At 40.2% G+C, this 20,392-nt stretch overlaps 1 protein-coding gene across 5 annotated transcripts in view; it reads left to right on the forward strand.

Annotated features, from left to right (window-relative positions):
* The window catches only part of tmtc1 (transmembrane O-mannosyltransferase targeting cadherins 1), a 200,542-nt gene that overhangs the window by 138,862 nt on the left and 41,288 nt on the right, over positions 1 to 20,392 (forward strand). For all 5 annotated transcript variants that reach the window (XR_007940802.1, XR_007940798.1, XR_007940801.1 and 2 more), the window contains exons 9-10: positions 4,575 to 4,742; positions 11,789 to 11,902. Coding sequence is in view for 2 of the 5 variants with exons in the window: in XM_051945359.1 (XP_051801319.1) it covers positions 4,575 to 4,742; positions 11,789 to 11,902 (282 nt within the window). In the remaining 3 variants the exon portion in view is untranslated. The remainder of the gene's footprint in view (positions 1 to 4,574; positions 4,743 to 11,788; positions 11,903 to 20,392) is intronic.

Genomic DNA, 20,392 nt, shown 5'->3' on the forward strand with positions numbered 1-20,392 from the left:
AAACAGTAAATCTTGTCCCCAAAACTGTTTCTCACCAACAAAACACTTCATACATGTCTCAAAATAAGCTCATTCGACCACAACACTACAAAATAGTCTCACTTTGGAAACAAACTCTGTCAGTCTTAGGACACTGAACCACAAAATACTAACAACAGAGAGCGTTACATGAAATAAATTGTAATCTTTCAAGTTTGAATGATTTCTTTTTAGATAAATCAGTATTTTATTATAAAATAAGATCTTTACACTTTGAGTTTTCTAAATTATTGTGATATATTGCAACAAGAATGAATCAGGAATGCAGCAGTTTACTTCAACAACATTGACGTATTTTCTCTGTGCCTTTGCATGAAACTTTGGGACCTTACAAAAAATAAAAGTTTACTGTAAACAAAAAAATGCAGAATCTCAGAATTCAGGGGGCAGAATAGACATCAAGAGATAAAACTCAAAAACCAGCAACACATGTATACTGTAACATTCACAATCTGTCATCTGCATTTGGCCTCATGTTTCCATCCATTACATCTGATGTCTTCTCTGGAGATGCACTGTGGGTAGAACCTTTTTCAGTGTCTCCTTCTACGTATATGGTTTCTGATGAGGTCAAACACAGATCACCTGAATCGATTTTCAGCTGACAACTACACTCAGCTGTGTTTGTGATTAGATAATCTTTTTATTTATTTTTATTGTCAATACTTTGATATGATTTTCAACAGATTTCAATGTGACTGCAGCAGAAATTCACCATGTTTCCCCCCCCCCCATCATTCTGTTTTGATTGTGGTTTTAACTGTTTTGAACACAGTGTGTTAACATTTGAACAATTTGCTGTAAAAGTCTAGTATGTTGCAGGTGGTGAACTAGAAACTGAGAAAAGAGTTCATGAATTTTGGTGACTGTGGTCACTGAATGCATTTTGTGTGAAAACAATGGAAAGTGATTCACAGTTCAGTCCACATGGACTGCTGTTTTGCAGACTGTGTTAAGAGTTTTGAACATGTGACTTCAGTTTGGACCAACGCGTGTTAGCAATCGAAAAAAACTGTAATGCAAATATCTAACCATGCAATCACATGACCGCTAGGGAATCAACATCCTGTCGTGTTCCTTCTTCAACTCCAATGCCATCCCCCTCAAACTGTCCTTCCAGAACCTGGACCCTCTGGGAGACAACATCAATGTCATCTTCAAGTCTATTACACAATGGCTCCAAGGCACGTAGACATGTTCAAGACGACCTGCTAAAGTTCCTGCCAGGCATCAAAATAGGGAAGAAAGGTGGCTTAAGTGACTTTGAACATGTCAGGGTTGTCGTGTGTGTACACATATATATGCTTTACACATATAAGATAAATATAAAGATACTTTATTCATCCCCAAAAGGGAAATTCAGGTGTCCAGCAGCTCACAGTGTGTGACATAATTCACATTCATCCATACACAGTAAAAAAAGATAAATAGTACACAACAATAAATAGCAGGTTAAAAACTACTATCAACAGTAATAAAAGTGCACATTAACAAGATCCATTGTACAGTCTTATCGCGGTTGGTACAAATAACCTCCTGAACCTCTCAGACCTGCAGCGCATAGAAAGGAGACGTGCACTGAGGCTGCTTTGCTGAGTGGTTACAGTTTCTTGCAGGGGGTGCCTGCTGTTATTGAGGATGGACTTCATCATGCTCCTCATTCTGTTCTCCACCACTTCTCCAACAGAGTCCACCCCCCTCCCCATCACCGACACACACCTCCGGACCAGCTGGTCCAACCAATTCCCCTCTTTGACCGTCATACAGTTTCCCCAGCACACCATAGCAAAAAAAATACAGCACTAGCCACCACTGATTGATAAAAAAAGGTACAGCATCTCATTACAGACATCAAAAGATTTCAGTCTTCTGAGAAAGAAGAGTCTGCTCTGACCTTATTTGTATGCTGCATTAGCATGCACTGACCAGTCTAGTTTGTGATCTAGATGGACACCCAGATATTTATAGGTAGTGACCACCTCAATACTCTCACCGTCGATCTGAACTGGTTCATGCTGTGATTTCTGCCAGCCAAAGTCCACTATCATCTCCTTCGTTTTGGACGTGTTTAGCACCAGTCCATTACACCTGCTCCAGTGCGTGAAGATATGTACACACACACAGGGCCAAGCTGGCGTACTCTCATTTAAGTAACACAAAGGGTGTAGTTGCCTTTTGTGTGTAGATTAGCACACAGTAACCTGTGTGTGTGTGTGTTTGTCAGAGGACACTTGTGTGTGCTGATTGGGATGCTTTACATAAGAGAATTTGTGTAACACAATCCCAGTTTCTGCAGTGTTCATTCACACACTGTTGGGCATCAATGTCACACCAGCTGTAAACCTAAACACACCTACAGATGTACTGTGTGTGTGTGTAGATGTATCCCAGCTATGGAAGTAGAAGTGGATAGACATGTTCATGTTCTTTACTGTATCACGTCAAGAATTGTCAGTTTTTCTATTTGTAGGTGACTTTGTTATTTGACTCTTCTCAGTTTGTTGTTCTTTCTTTCACTCATCACCTGTCCTTGTGGCTCTTCCCTGTGGCTGTGAAGGGCAGAGGTAGACTGAACGAAAACCTGTTGTTCTGACAAGGCTCAAGACAGTATTTTTCCACATCTCGATCAATAAATTATCTTTTTCTTCAAGTGGGGAAAAGACAATTTACCACTGTCAAGCTTCAAAGAGCTTAAAAGCTCTAAATCTCTAATATTAGTGTCAAATGAAAGGAAAAACTCATTTTACAATATGTCGCCTAAGTCATCTCACTTTTAGGTCAAAATGCACTGTGTTCTGTTCACAAATATAACAAGAAGCATCGTGAAATCACTAAAACGATGATTCCCACATTTTCTACAGCAACAGTGACATGGGTCCATGGATATTTTAGTATTTTGGAGCCATCTATCATGCCAAAGCATAGAAACACTTTTTTTTCATCATGACATACTCTCTCTGTATTCAGTTAAAAGATCTCATGATTACAGAACATAATCTGGAATGATGTCATGGTTACAAGTAATGATCTCCTGTGATATAAGTGTTTTATTTTTTTTCTAAATTTGAAGTATGGATGTGTGAGATTTCCTGAAGCAGAGGTAGCTTTGCCTGGTGGGACAGTTTTGTCAGAGTAATCAGAGAGCAACATGATGCTCAGATTTGCTGCTTTATTTCTGAGACCTTGATGTGTGAAAAGGCGATTTTTTTCTCCTCAATAAAGTTTCACACCAGACTGAGGACCAACATCAGCTGTTTGCTTGCAGACTCCTGCTTGCTCACAAGCCCAGCAATTGTGCTTGCGTACCAAGATCATAATCACAACACAAAGCTGTAGCATCACTACTTTGTCAGGGACAGCCCTGTGTTGTTGTGTGACAGGGTTGGTTTCCAAGCTAACAGTGAACATGAAAGTATATGACTGGTTAGTATTTAATTTGAATGCCCGTAGATAAGGTTATCATTTTAAAGTTTCAAATGGGAATTTGTGAGTTATTTTATATTACTTTTTTATGCTACATTTCTACATCATGCAACCAACTCTGTAATAAAACTAACATGCTACGTCATTTAAATTCATTTCTCAGTTCAGCAGGTTGGTATGTCCACTAACAGTCACCACCAAGACATATGAATTGTTCAAATGCAGGTTGAATGTCCACTAAAGAGAGCAGTGTCATACACATTTGTAAAGCGTTCGTGCTTGGTATTTGTTGCTGGTTCTTCTGAGCTAGCAAAACCCAAGGGACAATGTGTCCCACAGATGAAGTAACCACCATCACAGTCAGTGCACAGCCTGAACATAGCCACCACTCTGAAACACCCAGTAACTGATTTTACAAGTGTGAACCAGTTGAAGTGGCGCACATGTGATAGAGCAGGTAGTCTCCACACTCATCTGAGTTTAACATTATTCTAAATAACAAATCAGCTAGCAGACTTCAGTAGTTTGCAGACTCCATTCCTTTCCTTCTCTTCCCACTTTTCTCTGCTTCCTACCTTCTCTCATGACTCTGCACGTCGCTGTTTCAGCTGAGCCCTCCTCTAATCTGTGCTCCTCTTTTTTCAGCCTTATCACCATTTCCAAGACATGCAAGTCTAAGCCTTGCTGGACAATTTTTCTCCATGTCTCCTCTTGCCTTTCTCCTTTGTTGTCGTTGCTGTACCTTTGAGGTGTACCATTTCAGTGCACTTAGAAAATGTGCAGTAGTGTGGAAGGATTAAAAAAAAACAGAAATTGTCGCTTTAAGCTGTTTGACACACAAACACAAGAACGCATCAGCACGGAGTGTGTGTCAGTAAACATATTTAATTTTTCACTATGATTTCAGGGTTGCAGGATTTTATAAAGATGGTGTGTTACATTCTGCAAGTCAAAAGACGAATGTATTGAGTGATGACAGTGACAATGAGAGGATGCTGGACTGTAGTGGGAAAGAGCTCAGGGATCATGTGCTTTTTTTTGTCCTCATCCCTTCTCTGCTTTCTCCCCTCCTCCCAAACTTAACCTGAAATCCTCCCTCCCTCCTGTTGCAGTATGGGCTACTGTATCCTGGTGGCTCATGGTCTGGGCCGGCTGTGTTCGGTGCTGGGCCGTTTTGGAGCCACGGTCCTCAGTGTCTCCATGCTGCTGCTGCTGCTCCTCTTCTCCTGGAAAACTGTCCAACAGAACAACGTGTGGCTCTCCAGGGAGGCCCTCTTCCGGTAAGTGTGTGTGAACAATGAGTGCTTTCATTTACCCACATAGAAACGTTTTCCTCGACATTACACTTTTACCTGTAGCACACTCTCAGAGATTTCCCGATACAATCTGGTTTATTGAATCCACAATATTTAACTTTTTTTTTTTTTTACATTGCTCCTGTACTCTCATGACAGCAGTCTGCTCACAGCAGCTATACATCAGTGTGATGGTCTATTTGAAAAGAGTAACCTGAAAATATGTTTAATGTATGACATAACTGCGGCAGTGTGACGATCTCCATCACATTAACTGGTGACAGTCTGTGACCTCAGTCCGACAAAAACACCAAGAGAAGTTCTAATACCGTTTTCAAAGCTTACTGCGATAAACCAGTTGGACCTGAGTTGTTCTACTTTTAAACAGACTTTAAATAAAACAATGACATCATATAAACCATCTGACCACATTCTAACCAGAGATTTCACATTCCAGCCTTCAGAACGTCGATATGCTTCATCTAATTTTTCACCCGTTATTCAGGATTTATTTATTTTACTGGGGCATTGCAAGTTAATCAACATTGTATTCTATAGAATCAATGCATTGTAAATTAAATGCACTGACTTTGCAGAACACGAAAAGGTTTTTTTTATTTCTAAAGACGTAGAACAATAATAGAGACTATTATATTTATTCGACAAAACCTTAACGAGCCCACCCTTGAACTATATAGCTAGCTGCTGTTTCAAACAAGATCTCACAACTCAAGATGTGAGACAATAAAATAAGAATGAATAAAAACAGACCAAATAGATCATCTTGCTGAATTGTTCCACGCTAAGTTCCATCTGCAGATTCCCTCTCAGAGTAAAAACTGCCTCTTGACTGAACACCTTTACACTTATATATACAGTGCCTTGTGAAAGTATTCGGCCCCCTTGAACTTTTCAACCTTTCGCCACATTTCAGGCTTCAAACATAAAGATATAAAATTTTAATTTTTTGTCAAGAATCAACAACAAGTGGGACACAATCGTGAAGTGGAAGGAAATTTATTGGATATTTTATACTTTTTTAACAAATAAAAACCTGAAAAGTGGGGCGTGCGATATTATTCGGCCCCCTTGCATTAATACTTTGTAGTGCCACCTTTTGCTGCAATTACAGTTGCAAGTCACTTGGGGTATGTCTCTATCAGTTTTGCACGTCAAGAGACTGAAATTCTTGCCCATTCTTCCTTGCAAAACAGCTGGAGCTCAGTGAGGTTGGATGGAGAGCGTTTGTGAACAGCAGTCTTCAGCTCTGCCCACAGATTCTGGATTGGATTCAGGTCTGGACTTTGACTTGGCCATTCTAACACCTGGATACGTTTATTTGTGAACCATTCCATTGTAGATTTGGCTTTATGTTTTGGATCATTGTCCTGTTGGAAGATAAATCTCGGTCCCAGTCTCAGGTCTTTTGCAGACTCCAACAGGTTTTCTTCCAGAATGCTCCTGTATTTGGCTCCATTCATCTTCCCATCAATTTGAACCATCTTCCCTGTCCCTGCTGAAGAAAAGCAGGCCCAAACCATGAGGCTGCCGCCACCATGTTTGACAGTGGGGATGGTGTGTTCAGGGTGATGAGCTGTGTTGCTTTTACGCCAAACATATCGTTTTGCATTGTGGCCAAAAAGTTCGATTTTGGTTTCATCTGACCAGAGCACCTTCTTCCACATGTTTGGTGTGTCTCCCAGGTGGCTTGTGGCAAACTTTAAACGAGACTTTTTATGGATATCTTTGAGAAATGGCTTTCTTCTTGCCACTCTTCCATAAAGGCCAGATTTGTGCAGTGTACGACTGATTGTTGTCCTATGGACAGACTCTCCCACCTCAGCTGTAGATCTCTGCAGTTCATCCAGAGTGATCATGGGCGTCTTGGCTGCATCTCTGATCAGTCTTCTCCTTGTTCGAGGTGAAAGTTTAGAGGGACAGCCGGGTCTTGGTAGATTTGCAGTGGTCTGATACTCCTTCCATTTCAATATGATTGCTTGCACAGTGCTCCTTGAGATGTTTAGAGCTTGGGAAATCTTTTTGTATCTAAATCCGGCTTTAAACTTCTCCACAACAGTATCTCGGACCTGCCTGGTGTGTTCCTTGGTCTTCATGATGCTCTCTGCACTTTAAACAGAACCCTGAGACTATCACAGAGCAGGTGCATTTATACGGAGACTTGATTACACACAGGTGGATTCTATTTATCATCATCAGTCATTTAGGACAACATTGGATCATTCAGAGATCCTCACTGAACTTCTGGAGTGAGTTTGCTGCACTGAAAGTAAAGGGGCCGAATAATATTGCACGCCCCGCTTTTCAGTTTTTTATTTGTTAAAAAAGTATAAAATATCCAATAAATTTCATTCCACTTCACGATTGTGTCCCACTTGTTGTTGATTCTTGACAAAAAATTAAAATTTTATATCTTTATGTTTGAAGCCTGAAATGTGGCGAAAGGTTGGGTTTATCTTCTTGTTTATAGATCTCCTGTTCAGTCACCTGAGCTATTGCCCCAGTATATGTGCTATACTGAAAGGAATTGGTGTCTTTTCTCAGTAAACGGTATTCGAAATTCTCTTGGTGTTTTTGTCGAACTGAGGCCACAGACTGTCACCAGTTAATGTGATGGAGATCGTCACACTGCTGCAGTGAAGCGATATTTCTGCTGAGTCCCTTTCTACTTTTAAGAGACAATTGAAGACTCAATTGTTCAGAGAACACCGAGGCACTTAATCTGCCTCCACCGTAGGGGTAGAATAAGTCTGGTGGTCCAAAACCCAGCACTTATTTAGCGCTGACAAAGTGTAAAAAAAAAATAAAAATTAAAAAAGGGGGGGGGGGGGGGGGGGTGGTTGGCAGTTCTTCTGCAACTTGATGGCAACACCTTTGACCAATCGCACTTGAAGCACTTTTTGCACTTACTACAGGTTTTTCCTTATGTCTGAATTCTTGCTTGTGTTGTACGTCGCTTTGGACAAAAGCGTCTGTTAAATGAAATTGTAGAATTGTAGAATTTCCACTCCGTTAGGTGGAAGTCCTCATTAAACCGAGTATTTTACTGGTAGACTGAACAGCTGTGAGTCCAAACAGAGCAATAACAACAATGTTAAAGCTGACAACAAGAACATTTCGGAACAGTTTATTGACGTCTGTGTGTTTTGAACAGGCATCGGTACAGTCACCTATGCTATGTGTTGCCGTTGTAACAGCTGCCTCGCTCACTGAAAATCACCAGTTGATGGGAACACCAGTTAATCTTGAACACCGGACATACTCGTCGCCATCTGCTTGCACGTCGAGTCTCCAATGGTCTCCAGTCAAATCTAGTTGTAGTTGGGGTCCGTGACGTCACTTACCTGCGCCACTTGAGATTGCTTTAGCGTTTGAATTATGAGACACATTTTGCGGGGTGAGCACGAAAACGAAAAAGCATTTCTGAGTTTGCTTTTGCTTTTTCATTTAGTCACAAAATGAGCAGTCTTGAAGAAGAAAATGAAATTGCATTTTGGAATATTGATTTTTCATTTCATTTTTGAGTCAAATAGTGCAACCATGTCTTTGAAATTAAAAAGCATTTCTGCTAATGCTTTTGCATTTTCGAATTTGACATTTCAAATTGAATTTTGTTACCTTTTTGCTGGTGAACGTTTTGAAAATTAAATGTCAAATGTGATTTGCATTTGCTTTTTCATTTAGTCACAAAATGAGCAGTGTTGAAGAAGAAAATGAAATTGCATTTTGGAATATTGCTTTATAATTTCATTTTTGAGTCAAAAAGTGCAGCCATGACTTTGAAATTCAAAAGCATTTCTGCTAATGCTTTTGAATTTGAGTTTTGAGTCACATTCGCTTCCATAGGGAACAGCCCAACAGAAGAGGAGATGATCTGTGACAGCTGAGAAGCCCATGCTAATTGTGGGCTAAAGCCACTCTGCAGTAGTGGCAGCTCCGGTCCTGGATTACAGTCTTTTTTTTTCGATTGCTAACACGCGTTGGTCGAAACTGAAGTCACATGTTCAAAACTCTTAACACAGTCTGCAAAACAGCAGTCCATGTGGACTGAACTGTGAATCACTTTCCATTGCTTTCACACAAAATGCATTCAGTGACCACAGTCACCAAAATTCATGAACTCTTTTCTCAGTTTCTAGTTCACCACCTGCAAAACACTAGACTTTTACAGCACATTGTTCAAATGCTAACACACTGTGTTCAAAACAGTTAAAACCACAATCAAAACAGAATGATGGGGGAAAAAACACGGTGAATTTCTACTGCAGTCACATTGAAATTTATTGAAAATCATATCAAAGTATTGACAATAAAAATAAATTAAAAAATTATGTAATTCCAAACACAGCTGAGTGTAGTTGTCAGCTGAAACCCGATTCAGGTGTTTGGCCTCATTAGAAACCATAAAAAGGAGACACTCAAAAAGGTTCTACCCACAGTGCATCTCCAGAGAAGACATCAGATGTAATGGATGGAAACATGAGGCCAAATGCAGACGACAAGGTGTGATTGTTACAGTATACATGTGCATGTTGGTTTTTGAGTTTTATCTCTTGACTTCTATTCTGCCCCCTGAATTCTGAGATTCTGCATTTTATTTGTTTACAGTAAACTTTATTTTTTGTAAGGTCCCAAAGTTTCATTCAAAGGCACAGAGAAAATACGTCAATGTTGTTGAAGTAAACTGCTGCATTCCCGATTCATTCTTGTTCCAGTATATTACAATAATTTAGAAAACTCAAAGTGCAAAGATCTTATTTTATAATAAAATACTGACTTATCTAAAAAGAAATCATTCAAACTTGAAAGATTACAATTTATTTCATGTAATGCTCTCTGTTGTTAGTATTTTGGGGTTCAGTGTCCTAAGACTGACAGAGTTTGTTTCCAAAGTGAGACTATTTTCTAGTGTTGTGGTTGAATGAGCTTATTTTGAGACATGTATGAAGTGTTTTGTTGGTGAGAAACAGTTTTGGGGACAAGATTTATTGTTTAGCTGAGATGCATGATGGAAATGCAGGCTGTGTTAAGAGTTCTGAACATGTGACTTCAGTTTGGACCAAAGCTTGTTAGCAATCGAAAAAAACTGGAATCTCCACATCCCCAGCCAGCAGTACTATAAAAGTCAAATGTAGCAAGTTTGCAGCGAAACTCGCAGATTTCAGCTTGGCTGGCTTGAGTGTCCATAGTGAAGCAGAGTTGAGTGCAGGAAGTATTGACCTCGTGTACACAGGGAGATCCCATTGTTTGTGGCTGTGAACCGTCCCCACAGTGACAAGAGAAACAGAAAAGTAACCAAGACGACCGCAAAAATCCATTTTCTATTTGAAGATGTTAAATTTTTGATGGATTTTAATGGTTTGTGAGGCTCAAGCACAGCACCTGTCAGACCGTGCTCTGCCTTGGCGGCCATCTTGATCTTGGCCTTGTTCTTCTCCAAATTGAACTGTAGTTGTCTGTAGTAAACTATATTTGTTTATTTTATATATTTTTTAAATTTATGTCTGATTAAGTTACCAGTTCTTAGAGCACTTTAATGGTTTTTGTTATTTGAATTGAACTATAGTTTGCTGTTACAAACTATATTTTATGTCGCTGTTGTATTTCAGAATAAATGCTGCATATATTGTTAAAAGGTGAATCAATGTCCTTTTCCATGTCTTGTATTGATTAGTTGGTAAATAATATATTTGAGCCATGTTATAGTCAGATGGAGAACCTACCACCACCTACTGATCTTTTTAGTACTACTGTAATCTGCATTCTAAATTTCTGAAGGCAGATATCTTCATTTCTTATTAACGAGCTAGATTGTACCCCGACCCCCACCCAAAAGCAAAAAAGTTCAGATTTTGGATTATTTTTCACTTTAAGCCCTGCAATATTTTTTGTTTTGTTTTTTTTATTTGTCCAATGATGGCCTTTTGCATCAAACTTTCAGTAACAACTCGTGAATGTTCTGGTTGACAATAAAGTGGCTATTCTATTCTATTCTATTCTATTCTATTCTATTCTATTCTATCTACAATAATTCAGAAGTACACAGTACAACAAGTACAACATAGTTATGAACATTTACTTCAACTTCTTTCAAACTGATTTTTCTCTAAACAATAAAAAAAATATACAAAATGTGACCGTTAGATAAATGTAAAACTTCTAATATCCCTGTTTCACTGCTATAGAACCATCAGAGCCAGTGGCAGATTTCAAAAAGTCTTGCCAAGATAAGGCTGCTCTCAGCGGCTACTATGACTGCTCACCATCCGGTCATAGCTATCTAACCTGGTCACTAATTATAGCAAATTATTAATCAGGCTTTATCTTGATAAGTCTCCACAGAATTGATGTTTGTGCAACTACTTTCCCACCTGAAATAAACTTAAAACTACATATTTGTGTTACCTCTGAAACTTTTCTCCTCAGCTTTTGCCACTGGTCAGTGCAAAATCCATTATGGTTGTTTGGCCGCCCCAAGTCCACACAAGTCTGGTCTGATGCATCCTTGATAATGTGGGCGGAGCCAGAACACATCCGAGTATTTCATCTGCACTTGGCCAGGTGCATACATTGAATTGGAACAGTACTTGGTCTCTGACTGATGATGCTTCACGAGTACGCGAGAACGCAAATACGGACAAGTACACATATTGAGAAACGGCCAAGGGATGCACATGGAGAACTGACTTGACACGTACTAATGATGTCATCAACAACAGACACTGATCCTGTAACATAAATGTTGTACACAACCAACAGCAGGGGTACTGGTATTGACAGGGTAAAAGTATTGACTAAAAATACAGTTCAAATCACCATGTTTATTCAAATTCTGTCAAATCTCTATTTGTGACCTGCATGGATATTGTTAAAATTGTCCCACCTTTCTTGGAGAAATCCAGTGTGAAGAAGCTAATATTTTTTGTTCGCTTAGTGATTTTGCTCAGATGTCTGTTTCTTTCTTCACACTTACCTCACATGCCCTCCTCTCCTCCTCTTCCTCCTTGTTACAGCTCTGGTATCCAGACTCTGCCTCACAATGCCAAAGTCCACTACAACTACGCCAACTTCCTGAAAGACAGCAGTCGGCACCAGGAGGCCATTCACCACTACAACATTGCCCTCAGGTCTGACTCTGTTTTTTCTACTAGAACACTTCATGCAAATTCTGCAGAGCAGACTGAACCTCTTTCTCCTCTGAACCCGTTTTGCATAGTAACATAAGTACCACATATCTATGGAAACAGCACAATCATGCCTACAAGTAGAGAGAACACAAACATGTATTTTGTGCAGTATTTATTTGCTCTGTGTAAACACACCAACAAGTCTCAAGCCACATGTCCACTAAATACGTTTTTCCTGCATGTAAACGCACCACATCTGAAAATTGCACGCATGGTTGGCAGTCACTAGCGGGCCACAACATTGTCACACAACAACGCTTGAGCTTCAGCGGGCCGCGATGTGGTCACGTGACAGGGCTTTCAGCTTGACAGTCTGACAGATGAGTTGGATAAAAAAAGGTGGCTGGGCCGCAAACTTTCTCTTATTTCAAAAACACTTCTGCAAAAAGTATTTCTGAAAGCATTTGAGGCGGGAAATAAGCTGTGCAGCAGCTGAGTCTGTCCTCGTTTTAATTCACCGATGGCTAGTAGCATCGCAACTGGACCAGCATGCGGTGTGTTTCGAGCTGCGATCCGATGTGTCTCATCGGCTCTCCGCATGCCGCATCGAATTTGCATAAAGTAGAAGTCCGATCCTGAAACTGTCCTCAAACATCTAAACTAGCCACATAGCAGCTTGCTGAAGCTCAATCGCTGTCATGTGACAATGTTTTGGCCTTCGAGTGACCGCCCACCATGCCCACGATTTTCAGATGTGGCACATTTACAAGCGGGAAAATCTCATCTAGTGGACCTGTGACTTCGGTCATGACTTTTTGATTGTGCGCAAAATATTTGTTTTTTCACAGAATTGTTGTAGAACAAACCCCAGTGGCATGGAAAAACACAAGGAGCTTAAAATCTAGGCTTTCAAAAGCTTAGATTTTGTTCTTTTTCTGATGGAAATCTTCACAGCACAAGAAAAACAGTTGAAGGACCTTTGGAAAGTTGACAACCCAATGATTCTTTCTGGTTTTATGGTTTTTGATTGATAAAATGTGTAGTTTTGGTGATTTCTTTTAAAGGTAACACCTTCAAAACTGCAGACAGGTTTTGGGGTTGAGAGGGTTAATAGCAGGAGACACCCAAACACAAACCTCATCATTCTACCTCACTATTTCAGTGTTGGCATTTTATTCAAAACTATTGAAATTTAAGTTGTGAAGGAACCCGTTGCGCTTCACTGTCCTGACCGCGGGACACTTTGAGATCTGCATAACATTTTACTAAAGTCTAAAGCTGCAAACGCGATGATACAAACACTATACACCCATGGAAGGCTTAGATTCTCATGAATCCGCCGGTATAAACCACTTTCAGATGTGATTACCACAGCAGGTAATATAAACACATTCGTCCAACAAACAACAAATCCCATAAACATGCACAACTCACCTTTGGACGCTCTTTACTGGTCAAAAATGAAAATAATCCACAAAAAACGGCCAGAATCCAAGCTTAGGCATCCAGACAAAACTAGCAAGTATAATATTTTGTCCAAAACATGTCTTGAAATAAGTAAATAATCCACAAATAGCTCGGTTCCGTGCGAGCGCACACAGCGCATGGTGGCACTGCGCATTTCATATTCACTGTATTTATGTCCATATTTTTATGAAGCATACAGATATTGCCGCTGTTTTGCAGTCAAAATGGCGGCTGACCTCTAACCTTTTGGTTTACACCACATTTCAACCAATCAAGTGACTCTGGCCTGCCTCCCAGGCCTAAACAGCCAACCGTTGCCGAGACTGACCGATCTGGACTGACCTCATTTCGTCAGTAAATTCTGAGCAAATCACGTCAGAGGAAACTTTTGACTGACAGGGCTTGTATCCAGTGAGCCTGCTGAATAGCAGGATATAAATAGAGCCTCTGCCAGCAGGGTTGTGTGACTTTTCACACCTCTGCTCCGGGCTCCACCTGCAGTCTCTCTCTGTCCCTCTCTGTCTGTGATACTGATCCACACTGAAGCTTATCTGAAGTAATTTTTTGAGTTCTTTATGAGTTTTTGGAGTGAAAATAATGTGAAAACGGGCTGAAAAATGAACATATACCATTGTGCCCAGGGTGTGCAGAGGGTGTACAGAGGGTGTCCAAAATTGACAGCGCCTGGCCATAGCAGTACAAATACATGTGTGAAACACTCATTTCTTGGAGTATTGCTCTGAAATTTTGACCTGAACTATGTAAGACCCTAGGCTGTTGCCTTTTTGGGTTTTCAAGCTCTCACAGTGCTGCCACACTTATTTTCAGGTGTTTTATTAGGGAAAACATTTAGGCGAAAATAAAATTCATCCTAATTCAGTGTGTGCCAATATAAAATACTCTGTGCCAGTAGCACCTAGAGTAATTCTGACTGCACTGGGTGAAAATTCAGGTTGTCAGCTTTCAAAGGAGACCACAACCATGCATGTACTCCAAACAGTTCAAGAACAGCATTCACTTTACTTTCTGTACATCTTCAGTAGAAATTTCAGGCAAAAATTGACAGAAGCTTATAAACTGTAGTCGAAGTATGAACTGCTCATTGTTCACTCCTGAAGGAAAGTCAAGCAGTTCCAGTGGAGAGGATGAAAACATTGTCTCTGAGTTGTTTAAATGTCTTATAAAAATAGAAATAATAAAAAGAACAGGGCTGATAACGTAATGTTAACAGAAATATTGATATAAACTGATGAGAGAATAGAATTATTTAGGTAACTCAGTCCTGGTTATCAAAGTTACATCTAGGTTTTACAGTAGGACCTTCATGACTTTTTGCGCTCCTCTGTTTTTTGTTCCTAAGAGCCCTGCAACAGTAAATTTCTCCTTTGTGAGAGCAATAAAGTCTATCTTATCTTATCTTATCTTAGGACAATATTACATCACTGGTGCATTTAGTTGACATCACATAAACATATAAACTCATCATGTCCCAATAGATTGGTATGAAGAAAAATTGGAACAATATTTGCATAAATGGCAGTATGTCACCACATATTTCGATAAAATGTCCTGTCTCACAATATAGTTTTAAATGACCAGTAATGTAAGGGATTTGTATGCAAATGTCTAGTTACAGTTGGAATGACACAGGAACCGTTATATAAATTAATGAGATGACAGTGTTATACAAAATTTTATATTATGTGAGCAATTTAATGGAAATTTACTGTACATTGTATAGAATTTGGAATGTGGAGCAAGACAGATTGAGTTGCTAAAAGTAAGAAAAAAATATAAACTAACAGCCTTAATCTTTAAGGACAAAAATAAAAATACCAGTTTCATATTATTTGAGTTTAGCAAGGTTTATTGGCAAAATAATGATCACATTTCATGATCCAGACAGTTTTTATTTGTAACTTCAAGACACTGCAGCACTTCTGTGTCCTTGAACATTTTGACCTCTTACAGGAAGAAAAAACAAAGTTCTGCTACAAAAATGGATTAGATGAATTTGTGACATGGAGCTGGCTCATGCAGTAATGGACTGCCAGGGTATGAGGGGCCGTACAAGACTTAATTCATTCTCGTCCTCTCACACACATATATTTTCTCTCATACTCACATACATTCTCCTTTCACATACATACATTCTCCTTTCACACACATATATTTTCCTTGCACACACATACATTCTTCTTTCACATACATATATTTTAATATTCACGCACACACACATTCTGCTTTCACATACATACATTTTCACTCATGCACACACATACATTCTCCTCTCACATGCATATATTGTCACACTTGCACGTACATACATTCTCCTTTCACATTCATACATTCTCCTAAATAAATAGACATATATGTATATGTACAAAGAAAATATATGCATGAAAGAGAAGAATGTATGTATGTAAGAGGAGAACGTAGGTGTGTGAGAGGAGAATGTATGTATGTGCGAGAAAGAATAGTGGAAAAGGAAGTAAGTATAGTGGAAAAGGAAGGCCATCGTTTTTTGCGCTGTGATTGGCTGAAAAGCTCAAGTGGGCGGTGATGTTCAGGTAACGGTTACCATGGCAGGTGGAGAGGAGTCCCGAGCAAGCCATTGGGGTTTTAAGAAACATTTTGTCATCCCCAGAAACGGTCACATATTATCGTCATCGCTTGAGAAGCAGGCGACAGGTTTATCTGCACCAAACTTTACTCACAGCACTGTGGAAAGTGAGATGAGACAACTTTTCAGACCTGCAAACGTCCAAGTCGCTGCAGCGGGACAAGCAGCTAACGCTAACGCTACACGTAATCCTCCAGTTCGGCCTTGTGTAGCGTTAGCGTACGTGTAGCGTTAGCGTTAGCTGCTTGTCCCGCTGCAGCGACTTGGATGTTTGCAGGTCTGAAAAGTTGTCTCATCTCACTTTCCACAGTGCTGTGAGTAAAGTTTGGTGCAGATAAACCTGTCGCCTGCTTCTCAAGCGATGACGATAATATGTGACCGTTTCTGGGGATGACAAAACGTAGTGTCTACAGATACGGACCTGTGGCCTACGGATACGGCACTTTCCCTTTCATAAATATTAATGAGACGTACATGAATATTAATGAGTCGGCTGATGAACGCGCTTTGTGATTGGCTGGTAATCCAACGTACATAAATATTAATGAGCCGGTTTGGTAATCCGAGTGATGAAGGCGCTTCCGTGCCTGTCATGTCAGTCATCTGCTGTTCTCTTTTCTATCATGCATAATGTCTTATAAATATCATTATCTGACTTTTTCACGGACAGCGATTTGGGGGTTGAAATCGGCACTACTATTAAAAATAGCAAAACTTTTTATTCACGTGACCCTGTTCTAATAAAGCAAAAACAGCAAACAAAACAAATGGCAGAACTAACAGCCAGCAAATGAAAAGTATTTTTTTACCTTCAAAAGTAGCGACAGACTATTACATATTAACAACCTAAACAAAACCCTGATGTATTTTCTACGTCTGTCAACACAGACACTGCACGTCAGTCACTTTAATGTTAGCGGACTCTGTTGAATGGCTAATTTACATCACCACAAACAAATCTCACAATATCACAGTAAATCGAGTTTGTGGTTTTTTTTAAATTCATGCCGAATTAAAGAGCTGCTCCTCACCATTCACGAGTGTTTGTTTCATTTTCGACATCCTTAACTTTATCTTGTAAATTAGCGTCCGAAATTAAATGGGAACATTTGCAATGGAGTTCGTCAGCCCCTTCCACCACTGAACGCGGTAAACTAATTAATAGGAACTGGACTTCAAACAATTTAGACACGGCGTCTAAAAGCGTAAAAACTGCAATGTCTAAAGTGTGAGAGGAGACGGTGTATTTTTGGTTAAATTATACAATGTTCGCCGTCAAAGTCATTCATATAAACTGCCTGTAATGTGCAGCAAATAGTAGTTAACCGGCGCCAGCTCTTCAGTGACCTTAACGGGTCCGTACCTCTAGTACAGATGCTACAGGTACGGGTCCGTACCTGTAGCATCAACCATGACAAAATGTTTCTTAAAACCCCAATGGCTTGCTGAAGCGCTCGGGACTCCTCTCCACCTGCCAACATCACCGCCCACTTGAGCTTTTCAGCCAATCACAGCGCAAAAAACAATGGACTTCCTTTTCCACTATACTTACTTCCTTTTCCACTATTCTCTCTCGCACATGCATACATTCTCCTCTCACACACCTACGTTCTCCTCTTACATACATACATTCTTCTCTTTCATGCATATATTTTCTTTGTACATATACATATATGTCTATTTATTTAGGAGAATGTGTGAATGTGAAAGGAGAATGTATGTACGTGCAAGTGTGACAATATATGCATGTGAGAGGAGAATGTATGTGTGTGCATGAGTGAAAATGTATGTATGTGAAAGCAGAATGTGTGTGTGCGTGAATATTAAAATATATGTATGTGAAAGAAGAATGTATGTGTGTGCAAGGAAAATATATGTGTGTGAAAGGAGAATGTATGTATGTGAAAGGAGAATGTATGCGTGTAAGAGAGTGAAAATATATGTGTGTGAAAGGAGAATGTATGTGTGTCACAGGAGAATGTATGTGAGTATGAGAGAAAATATATGTGTGTGAGAGGACGAGAATGAATGAAGTCTTGTACGGCCCCTCATACCAGGGGCTCAAACTCACTGCATATAAAATAAGGCGTTTTATTTCACGGGACCTGCAGGAAACCCTGCAGCATTTACCAGCGTCTATCTACATTACACTGTACTTAGAGTGCATGCTGTTTATTTTTAGTGTTAGTGTCAGTGACTTGAACCTTTAAAAGTATGACAGCTTTAGTGGCAAAAACAACATTAAAATAAAACATTTTATTTCTATTGTTGAGAAGTAATATAGTTGACATATTTGGTTATTTCTTTGCACATCATTAAACTATGCAGGGAATGCAGTACAGAATCAGATGAATGTGCCTCCACAGGTACACATGTCATGGCCTTGTTATAGTGGATGGTGTGCTGTGTTCATCCATCACACACAGCATCCCTGAAAGAGAGCCTCTATTAGTTGTCCCTGTCAGTGGAGACACTTCCTGAGGAAGGCCATCCACTCCTCCTCCACTTCCCAGTTTTTACCTGGGTTTTTCTCAGCACTTTATCTGAAGTCAGGCCACTGTTTGTCTGTTATATGTTTATCCATAGACTTTTTTGTTAGTAGAATTCCATATCACACACATTATATGTGGACCCTTGCAGTACATTCATTGTAGTGTCCTCTACATGACTGCTACTTAAAAACCAAACATCACATGTAATGAAGACATGGAGTATCCACACTACATCCAAAATACAGTCACAAATAGATCATATTTTTCTACAACATATGTACCTTGGACATTTGAACTTGTCATAACAAGTAAAGTACTGGTGAAACGAAGCTACTTCACCTGAAGATTATAATGTTTGATTCATGTAGACTATGCCACCCACCTCAACATTGTTCCACACCAAGCAACACCCCCTTGGCAAAGCTAGCTACTCCCAGACAGCAGCATCCACCCCCAGAAGGACAGTGGACCCTGCACTTAGATTTATAATGGACTGTAAACCTCTCACACACCACTGCACTTTGTACTCCCTGGTTAACTGGTCATCACTGTCCATGCACTGATTTCTCTACTGGTATCATTTCATTTATAAATCCATCCTTGGTCTGCTGCCCACATATTTATCCTCTTTCATGTCACGAAAACAGTTCAGTCATAGTCTACGTTCCCAGGACTTCATTACTTTCACCGTCCCCTCAGTCCACACAGAGCTCGGTAAGACAGCTTTTTCTTACTCTGCCCCCTCAGCCTGGAACTCACTACAGCAGAGTCTGAAGCTGTCCCACTTGATTCCCCTGGAGGACTTCAAACGTCTTTTAAACACTATAGAAATATCACCTTTGAGGACTTATTGTTCTTAGTGTTTTTACATTTTAACTTCATTGCTTGTCGCTTTGCACAGCCACTTTGATGTCTATGTTGTGTTTTGTCATGAACCTGTCTGTCTGGAACTCAGTGTTATATTGTATTATTATAATGTCTAGTACAGGTCCCTTTGTGTTGTTTGTCAGTGATTCAATGCTGTCTTGTTATGTTATTTGAGGACAGGTCTCTCTTGAGAATGACACTAAATAAAGGCTAAATAAAAATTTTAAAAAATGAATTCTGAACATATCCTGAATCAGACCCTGAGCAATGTCTTTTTCATCTGGTAGTTGCTGAGCATCTGTTCTATCTGTCCCGGGAGTACTCACATGTAATAGCTGTTACTGTGTACATCCCTCCCTCTGATGAGGCTGCAGCCTGTGAACTCATCCACAGCGAAGTGTCCCAGCTGCAAACACCACACCTTCAGCCTCTTATTATCATCTCAGGAGACTTTAATCATGCATCACTCTCTGCCCCTCTCCCCATGTTTACCCAGTACATGACCTTGTACATGAGCTTGTAAAACCTTGGACCTGCTGTATCCAAATATCAAGGATGCAGCTCCTCCCCCCTCCCCCCGCTGGGCCACTCAGCTCACAACCTGGTGAGACTGCAGCCCATTTACATACCAAGGGTGAAGAAACAACCCCCCACCATAAGGTATGTGAAGACGTGGTCTGATGAGGCTTCTGAGGCGATGCAGGACTGCTTTGAGACCACAGACTGGGATGTGCTGTGTGGTCCACACGGGGAGGACATTGATGCACTGACAGACAATATCACGGACTACATTAACTTCTGTGCAGAGAATATCGTACCGACCAGGAAAGTACGGTGTTTCTCTAACAGCAAACCCTGGGTGACCCCAGAACCGAAGGCCCTGCTGAAGGAGAAGAGGAGGGTTTTTGGATCTGGGGACAAAGAGGAGCTGAGGAGGGTGCAGAAGGAGATAAAGAAGAAGATCAAGGCGGACAAGGCCAGCTACAGGACGAAGATGGAATCTCACCTGAAGAACAATAACACAAGGGAGGTCTGGAAAGA

This window comes from Acanthochromis polyacanthus, chromosome 1, assembly GCF_021347895.1.
Source record: "Acanthochromis polyacanthus isolate Apoly-LR-REF ecotype Palm Island chromosome 1, KAUST_Apoly_ChrSc, whole genome shotgun sequence".
NCBI lineage: Eukaryota > Metazoa > Chordata > Actinopteri > Pomacentridae > Acanthochromis > Acanthochromis polyacanthus.